We start from the raw sequence: 9,491 nt of genomic DNA, 5'->3' as shown, positions 1-9,491 counted from the left end.
AACATGTGACCGCCTTCATCGCCAGATTGCGGACGTGTGATGAAAATGGTTCATTTCGGCCACAATAAGACGACAGACCCTTGCTATTGTCCGGATCAGACGTTTGGCGTTGGGGGTGTAAGATTGGATGGATTGGATCCTCTTGGTTGAGGAATTCTCCAACGTTTTTTTGCCTCATTCCTTTCATTCTCACTCGCTGAATATACATTATACATGAACGATTAATAAGCCTATTATTAATAAAGTTCACCACTTTGCCATACTGTATAGTTATGCATTTTTGATTCAGAAATTTATTTAAGTATTATTGAATTTTAGAATGTTGCTACAGTCAGTATTATAAAGATTATATTGGTTTACCTGGAAAGATTTGTCACTATTAATAAAATTTCGTTTGATTTCTATCTAATATTATATTACATAATAATATAATAACTAATTATTAAAGTATTTAAGTTTCCTCTAGTTCTTTTTTGGTGGATAAATGAAAACCTGTAATTTTATTTGGACTATTATCCATACAAAATTGTTTGTATTCTTGCAAGAAGTATTAAGTGAATTATATAATAATATTATTATATTATAAAAACATAATAATCTATAATTTAATCGAATAAAAATGTAATTAATATTATAGTGTATGAGACTCATTTAATATAGTTCATATTGATATTAATTGATCATATTCAATATCACAAATGGCCTTTTTTTAATGTTATTTACGCTACTGTTATTTACACACACACAAACACACACACAAACACACACATACGCACACGCACGCACACACGCGCACGCACACACACACACACATTCCTCTGTTAAGATAAATGGACGCAGGGACTCGGCACGTGTACGTTGAATAGGTTCCCAGAGGGGAGCGTTGAATAAAAAAGTTGTATAATCTTGGAGTGTGGCAGTGCCTGATCTACATAATGGTAAGGGACCGTCAAGGACGGGGCAAGTGGTCGGGGGTGGGGTGGTGGCCGTATGTGTGTGTGTGTTTGTGTGTGTGTGGCGGGGGGACAAAGTGTATGGCTCCGAGAAGGAGGGGTAAAAAAGGGAGGGAGGAGGGGAAGCTGACATCTGCCGCTCCTCTTCTCTGAGACCCCAGGGTGGATCATGTTGCCAGGTCCTGCTATTGACGTCTGGATTGCAGCCATCTGCGTCCTAACTGACGCACAATACGCGCCCGGTGGCTTTAAAAAGGGAGAGACGGCGAACATCAAATCAGAAAAGTCTCGAGGAAGGACTTCAGGGAATGCAACTTGCTCTTTCTTAACCCTGAGACGTTTCAGCAAATCGACACACAACTACTTTAACTGGACGTCAACCGCACCATGCCAAAGGGTTTCCTAATAAAACGCTCCAAAAAGGTAGGAGCTGTATCCTACAGAGTGCGGGACCAGGATGAGTCGACTCCGAATGTTCTCCCGAGTCCAAGCCTTCACTATTTCCGCGGTGAATCTCTTCCATCCGTCATTGTTCAACGGACTCTGAACCGAATGTGTTTGGGGGGTTTGCCTGAATCATTCTGCTCTCCGTCGCTCAGTCCGACTCTTCCAGACGCCGAGGGTTACGCAGACCAATATCCATTAACACACCACAATGATCAGGGTTCTGCTGATTTATTAAGTCAGCCTGAGCATTTCCTCGAGCCAGTTCTCGGTGGCTTTGCGGTTAACGGGTCTCCGGTATCACCGAGTCTTCCTGAAACGAGCACGAAAGTCGACTCCGTCAATAACTCTGCAAAACGACCCGCACCGAGATCAAACTCCAAAAGCAACCAATCCAAAAAGCACAAACCTTCTCAGGAGAGAAAAGCGGTTAATCGAGACGAAGTTACCACCTCTCCTGTTCTAGGTCTGCGCATTAAGGAAGATCCTGTTGAAGACTCGAAGCAGAAGGCGAGTAGACATCTAGGTGAGTTCATCTGCCAGCTGTGTAAAGAGAGATACTCGGACCCTCTCAGTCTGGCGCACCACAAGTGCTCGCGTATTGTGCGCGTCGAGTACCGCTGCACCGAGTGCGACAAAACCTTCAGCTGCCCGGCAAACCTGGCGTCTCATCGGCGCTGGCATAAACCCAAAGGAGAAGAAAATCAACCAAGTACGATGAGCGGATCGAGCGCCACGACTCAGTCCGAGAACTCCGACTCTGGCTCTGAGGATGAAGCGCTGTTCAATTGCACTCAGTGCGCCAAAAAGTTCCGGCGACAGGCTTACCTGAGGAAACACCTCGCTCTTCATGAACGGAAAGCTGCAGGTTTACGACAAGATCTCAACCTCTCAAGGCTGACCGAGTCTATCGTCCTGTCAAAGGAAGAGTCTCGGGAATTTTCCCGGAAACCTCCGAGTACAGCGCGAGCTACCAAAACGCCCGACGTGTTTCCGTGTCGGTTCTGTGCAGAGAACTTCTTCTCCTCACCAGGGCTGACGAGGCACATCAACAAACATCATCCGACAGAAAGCAGACAAATGATTTTACTCGCACACAACATTTAAGCACAGATGACTGAACTCGTGAACTGTGATTAATCCGGGGGGGAAAAAAATAATTTATTTTATTAATACAAGATGTGAGTTGACTCATGAAAAAAAAAGTTGTAGTTTATAGACATTATGTACATCTGTGTTTTGGATAAAGCTGTATTTATTTATTTATATATCATTTATTTATTGGTTTATTTATTAAATGTATTTATTTGATATTTGTACTTGGTTTTTTTGTTTGTTTTATTTTTAATGATTGTGGGGTGCCTACATTTTATCATTTTCTTGAACACATCTGAATCAGGTTGAAATTGTTGTTAAACAAATGAATTATACTTTTCTAAACAATAAAATTCTATTCACCTGTAAGTCGCATGGTGTGTTAGTCAAACATTTGTTTAACAAGATTTGTTTTAAATGTTGTCATCAAGTTCTGTTACCTTTCAAATCAGAAGATAAAACCAGATGTTTATTTCACTGGTCTGGATTATATAGCCTGGAGAATTCTATACATCCAGGCATACTACATGTCTAAGCTAAGAGAGAAGACAGGAGAAGAAACTAGAGAAGAAGCAGGTCATATATCTTATTTATCTTATCTTATTAGTTAATATTTATAGTTAAAATAGGTCACATTCAGGAAATTTGAGGCTATCAAATATGAGTGATTACCAAGTTCACTTTTTCAAAGCTTCTCATACCTTTGTCTAAAAATAGCAAACACCAAAAACACATCTCAGCACTACTTCTGCTCTAACAAGAACACAAGAGCACTTGCAAAAAAAAGGGTGCAAATAAGATACTATACATTAACTTTCTTTGTAACAACAAGAACAAACAAACACCAAAAGTTTTAGAAGCAAAATACAAAAGAATCCAAATGTACAAGAAACTCAACTAACTTGAACATAAGCTCTTCATCTACAGTTTTAATGGACAGAAAATCGGTGTGTGAATTTATAAAAAAAAAAAAGGTGGAATGCCTTGTTGCCCTCTGCACACGTCTTTATGTTTTCTTACCTGTTTTGCTAACCACCAGTGTTCCATATACTGATGTTTTATTAAAGTAATGAATAGATATTTAATGCAATTTGTAAACAAAGCAACTCCTTCTTCTTTGTTTACTTGCAAAGCAAAAAGGTGATGTTACTGAAACACAAAACGCTCCAATGTTCATTACGTTGACTATTGAATAAGAAGAGGTATAATAATAATAATAATAATAATAATAATAATAATAATAATAATAATAATAATAATAATGTTTTGAGTTTTATTGCATTATCAGTGTCCATCATTAGTTTGTAGTATGGAAAACTTATCTTTATCTATAAATGAACTTGATTTTTAAATACTTTGGTAGCAAAAAGGCAAATCATTGCAGCTAATGCAATTTTATATGCCCTTGCCGCAAAAAGACACAGCACCTTATCCATAATGGTAGCCTACTCTGTTGTACTCTATTTAATCATAAATCAAATCTAATGATTTGAACTGTTTATTGAAATATCATAATATGGCGTGTTACAGCTTGGATATATCTTAGTCTAGATACATAGACAAGTTAGATAAACAACGCATAATCAGTAACACCAATTCCATTTGTGTCACAAATATTTAATCTGCAAAAAAGTTTAGAGTTTAGGGCTCTATCATGTGCATATGTGTTTAAAACCCCCACATGCCCTCATGAAGGAATTGAGGCTTGAGTAGGGGCATTAGCAGGAGCTCTTCTGGCTGAATGTGTGCCTGCTGGTCCACTGTTCCACAGCCAGGATCAAGCATGCATTAGTCCTTCTATATCTGTAACACAACTTATGGCCCTACTTTAAAAAAAAGGCCAAACTTTTCCACTCAAAAAGCACTTCCCCAGATATTTCTTCAATATAGAATTTAAAAAACAGATTTCCAAAATTGTCTGTTGCCTTCAACATGTCCATTTGAACAAGAAAATAGACTAATAATTAAATAAAAGTGGCATAACTTAGTATTTTGAATATATGACAATAAAAAAATAAAAAAAGTTAAAAAATAATTAAAGACATTCATCATGATTTCACACAGAATTTGTTTACTTCCCCCCCAAAAAAGTCTTAATTTGCAGACTGTCTTTTTATACATCTACATGTCACTATTGTTCCATTAATTTTAATGACAAGTAACAGATTTAACCTGGACAAAGCCATAGAGTGTATCATTCAAACACTGTTCAAGAGACAGGAATATAGGAAGGAACAGGGAAAGATATGTACTAAAACTCCACAAAGAAAGTAACCCAAACTCCAGATAAAAGCTTGGGACCTGAGAAGTGGAAACACAGGCCGCTACACAACCCTCAAAAAATTATGTGCAATTTTCTAATACAGAAATGGATTTTGACAGGTTAGGATAGGGAATAATTGAGGATCCTGAGATATCTAGAGATCTAAAAGCTCCAGTTAGAATCTGCTATATAAGAGGAGACACAACTCCATGTGGTCTTTGAGGACAACAATCTCCTCATCAATACAACATTTATCAGACTGTATATTTATAATCACACCCTCCGGTGTCACCCATATGAGGATGAGGTTCCCCTTTGAGTCTGGTTCCTCTCAAGGTTCCTTGCTTTACCATCTGAGTTTTTCCTCCCCACAGTCACCTGAATCACCTCAGACTTGCTCATTGGGAATAAAAACAAACACATTTAAATATCCCTAACATTAATCTTGATTTTTGTATTCTATTATTCCTTATAACAACCTTTTGTTCTATGTTTAGGTTCCGTAAAGCTGCTTGGAGACAACGTCGATTTTAAAAAGCGTTATACAAATACATTTGAATGGATTTGAATGGAATTGAACTGAATTTAGGAAGAGTGAAAGAAACTGAAAAACACAGAGGAAACCTACAGGGATAAAATGTAAAACTCTTGAGGAGACAATAAAAAGAAGGATCAACATACTTTCCATTTGCAGGGCTGTCAAGTGTCACCCATTCTGTCTTTTGTCATGCTCTCCCGCCACACATTGTATTTGTCACAAAAAAAACCCCAACTTACTATTTATCATATATTTAATATGCCTCAGCGCCCAAAATGTATCAGTCCTCACCACTGTCTCTATGGAACCAGGCAGGAATCAAGTGCGTCTCCCCTGGAGCTCCTAGTCGAGCCTGACAATTATCAGCCAATCAAAAAAAAAAGAGGCTACACAATAGCCAATCAGAAATTAGCACTTTTGTGTTTGGGTAACAACCAATAAAAAAAGCACATCCTGGAATAGTTCAGCATCATCCTCATTCACCCAGAGAGAAAACCACTGGAGCTGCGAGCATCACTTTGAGCACTGAGTAAGACATGATCTCCTGTTTTAATTCACATTTGACACAAACAATGACATTTTGACTGCTGTTAGAAATGTTTCCCAGATAATCAGCATCAGTTTTCCATGAGTGTCTGACAGGGGTGCCAATAAGGGGGGGAAAGTTAAGATTCTAAGAGCCCACGCACTTGTGGGGCCCCCAGAGGCCTGTATGTTTGGTGAGAATTTGGTGTGGTAGGGGCCCAGTCTCATTTACTTTCATAGCACCCAAAATCACTAGTGGTGCCCCTAACTTAGCCAACAGTTTTACAGCCTGTTCACTGACAACACCTGCTCAGAACAAGTAGTCTAGGCCAGTGGTTGTCAAACTGGGGGCCCTGAGATGGTGCCAAGAGGCCCCGGTTCACTGACAATACCTGCTCAGAACAAGTAGCCTTGGTTTTAGTGCTTCCACATTCTAATGCTGATGCAAAAGGGTATTTTCGATGGTCGGTTTGAACAAAACCTCAACACGAAACCGCCTCAATCCTCAATCATGACCTAAAAATGGCTGGGCTTGAGCCGAACGGTTTTAAACTGGAGCAACATTACAAATGATAAAGGAGTCCAAGAAGGCAACAAACACTTACAATAAACAACACCAGTCATAATCTCTCTCTCTCTCTCTCTCTCTCTCTCTCTCTCTCACACACACACACACACACACACACACACACACACAAATTAATGAATGGAAATTGAATAAATACTTTGTATTTGGTTAAATTGTGTTCAGTGATCCTTTACCAAACACAACGCCCCCATTGTTGTGTTTTCATTTTTTATTTATTTGGGGGGAAGGGGGGCTTTGGGGTGGAGATGTCACTCTTTCCTGTCTTCGAAACTTGAGAGCCCTGCATTTGTCTCCTGTGTCTACAAATATATGATTATTTTCATAGCAATGTAGAAAAGACATGAGGAAATGTTTCATTCAATTCACTGCATCCAATTACACAGAGATAAAATTATAAAATAATCTAAGTGTTTGGAGTTAAATTAAAGTACAGGGGTTAATTAAATTCAGCTCTTTAATTCACTTATTTTGTGCATATTTATGTTTGTTGCTTCAGAAAATATTTCTAGCATTAGCTGCTTCTTGGCTTCAGACTGACTTCCCACAATTCTTTGCGCGCGTAGGTTCACACTGATGACCAAAATGGCGGACTCAACGGTGAGTGCTCGATGAATCCCTGTTTTTATTTAGCTGAATTGGTTGCGTTAATTAGATCAATACTTAATTATAGTAAGTCGGATTTACGTTTGAACATGTTATTTCTTTATAGCCGGAACTTGTAGAAGGCTGTCGACTTCCCGTGCTCAGAAAAAATCAAGAAAATGAAGACGAATGGCGTAAGTACTGTCTGCTAGCATGGATGCTAACAGGCTAGCAGCATAATAAAGCAACTGTCATGGCGGCGCACAGTGAAGCAGACACAAGCGGCTGTGAATGTAAACAAAACACCTGTATCGCGTACAGTGAACAGATTTAGACCCAAAATACAATCTGTACGAGGTGCGAATATTCTTTTAGGATTCCTGACATGAGAAAGTAAAAGCCGTTAATGAACATCATCTGATTATAGTTATTTCATGTTACTGTTGTTTACTATTAACTTTTGAACATGACTGTTGCATTGGGGGAAAAAATAAAGTATTTCAGTGTAATTGTTATATAATGTAATTGTTATTTTCTTTTTTTTCAGTATACACGCATATATGGTTAACGCTAGAAAAATATACGATGTTGATTCATTCAAAATGAATACATGCAATACAGCTGTTGTACATTCTCTTATGTTTGCTTAATAAAGAGAGAGATTATGCAGTGTTTAAGGCTGTGGACTGTGTCAGAAGGTTGTGGGTTCAAACTATAGCACTAACAAGCTGCCATGGTTAGGAATGAATTTTTATATAAGATAAGATATACATTTATTCTCTGTTACAGCAGCAAAGAGTAAGAAATGCAAATATATAAAAGAATAGAGATATAATATATAGTATATACACAACACAATGTGTAAATACAAAGAAGAAAGAGACCACGAGTATGTAGTTAAGAGTGATTGGGTATGTGGTAGCCTAGTGGTTATGGCCACTGTTGGGCCCCTGAGCAAGGCCCTTAACCCTCAATTGCACAAAAATAAGATGATGTAAGTCGCTCTGGATAAGGGTGTCTGCCAAATGCTGTATTTACGCTACTAGACATATTGCACATAGGTAATATTGCACGTTTTTCAAAATTTCTGTTATTGCACATGTTTAAAATACTTTATTGTTATAATTGCAGTTAAGCAGAAAACTAGTGTGTAATTATGGTTCACTGGAAGCAGCTTTGACTGTAAAGTCTAATAGTGCAGGGAGAAAAAAGAGCGTCTGTATCGCTCCTTCAGACACAGGATGTAACAGTCTGTCATTGAAGGAGCTGCTCAGAGATGAGCAATAATAAAAGTTCAGCATGTGCATTAATAAATGTAAGCCATTCAAATATTCTTAAGTCGCACCTAAGAAATCCTTTTATTTTTTCTGTTGCTTTGTTGTACTACTTTGCCATCATTTGTTGTTGCTTTTCTAAAGCGCACAGTGGTCCATATTAGCAGTATAACAGGCACTGATGACAGTCATTAATCTACTTTCTTCTTGCGATAAGCTATCTAGTAACTGCTGACACCACAAAATCATTCAAGATTGTTCAGTATTTAAAATCCAAAAATCCACAGTAGTGTTTTTTTTTTTTTGGTTTTTTTTGTTTTTTTTTTGTTTTTTTTTGATGATGATCCTATCTCAGATTCTGATTCTGATCTGATTCTGTCTAATCCGATTCCTTTTCAGCATTGGCAGAAATCCTCAGCGTCAAAGAGGTCCCTGGGAAAAAGCTCTACTATGTTCACTACATTGACTGTAAGTACAATTAAAAAAAATATATACCATATAACATATTTGATTAGCTATGGTTGGTGGTGTTTCCAGTAAAGACAGTAAAAGCAAATATACAGTGTATGATATTCAGGCTGATTTTGCTATTAGACAGACGTTGCAAACCGTTATAGAATTTTATGGTTCATGAGTTAAGATTTGCAGGTTTTCACTTGTGGTGAGCTCAGGTCTAAGACATAAAACTTTAATAGCAGGTTTTATCATTAGAGAGTCTGACATCCAGATCACATCATCTTAAAATTCTTCTGAAATCACACAAAAACCGAGATTCTACATATTTCATACTGAAAAAACGTCTGTTATGCTCTGAGGTTATTGCAGTTAAATTATCAGTTAAAGTGCTATATGAATATCACAGAGTAAATCTCAGATGCCCTGTCAGTGATAAGCTGATGCACATTATCTGTTTTAAGTCAACAAGCGGTTGGATGAGTGGGTCACCCCAGAAAGACTGGACATGAAAAAGCTTCAGTTCCCTAAGAAGGAGGCAAAGACACCCACAAAGAACGGCCTATCTGGCTCTCGGCCCAGCTCGCCAGAGCGAGACGTGGTAAGCGACATCGTATTAGATCACTGCTACCCCACTTTTTGAGCACCACTAACGTGGGGCCAGCTTTGGGGCTACATGTTGACTTCTGATCTTAAAATGAAGTGGTCGAATTGTAGTCATCAATATACTTTTTGGTATGTTACATTTTCCAGTTGCCAGTGTTTTCCTGTCTTG

The 9,491-nt window shown here is 38.2% G+C and overlaps 2 protein-coding genes across 6 annotated transcripts in view; both read left to right on the top strand.

Moving 5' to 3' along the window:
- The first annotated feature begins 842 nt into the window (after positions 1 to 842).
- On the top strand, positions 843 to 2,820 carry LOC113634185 (insulinoma-associated protein 1-like). Its single transcript, XM_027132970.2, has one exon. It carries the CDS (start codon positions 1,341 to 1,343, stop codon positions 2,502 to 2,504), a length of 1,164 nt encoding a protein of 387 aa, XP_026988771.1. The 5' UTR covers positions 843 to 1,340; the 3' UTR covers positions 2,505 to 2,820.
- A 4,096-nt stretch (positions 2,821 to 6,916) lies between these two features.
- kat5b (K(lysine) acetyltransferase 5b) overlaps positions 6,917 to 9,491 on the top strand; it is a 10,972-nt gene continuing 8,397 nt past the window's right edge. For all 5 annotated transcript variants that reach the window (XM_027132951.2, XM_047809477.1, XM_047809475.1 and 2 more), the window contains exons 1-4: positions 6,917 to 7,004; positions 7,117 to 7,183; positions 8,663 to 8,731; positions 9,181 to 9,317. In XM_027132951.2, coding sequence (XP_026988752.1) covers positions 6,981 to 7,004; positions 7,117 to 7,183; positions 8,663 to 8,731; positions 9,181 to 9,317 — 297 coding nt within the window. In that variant the 5' untranslated portion in view covers positions 6,917 to 6,980. The remainder of the gene's footprint in view (positions 7,005 to 7,116; positions 7,184 to 8,662; positions 8,732 to 9,180; positions 9,318 to 9,491) is intronic.

The sequence above is a fragment of the Tachysurus fulvidraco genome, chromosome 26, assembly GCF_022655615.1.
Source record: "Tachysurus fulvidraco isolate hzauxx_2018 chromosome 26, HZAU_PFXX_2.0, whole genome shotgun sequence".
In the NCBI taxonomy this organism is placed as follows: domain Eukaryota; kingdom Metazoa; phylum Chordata; class Actinopteri; order Siluriformes; family Bagridae; genus Tachysurus; species Tachysurus fulvidraco.
This window is presented reverse-complemented; position numbering and strand designations above follow the sequence as displayed.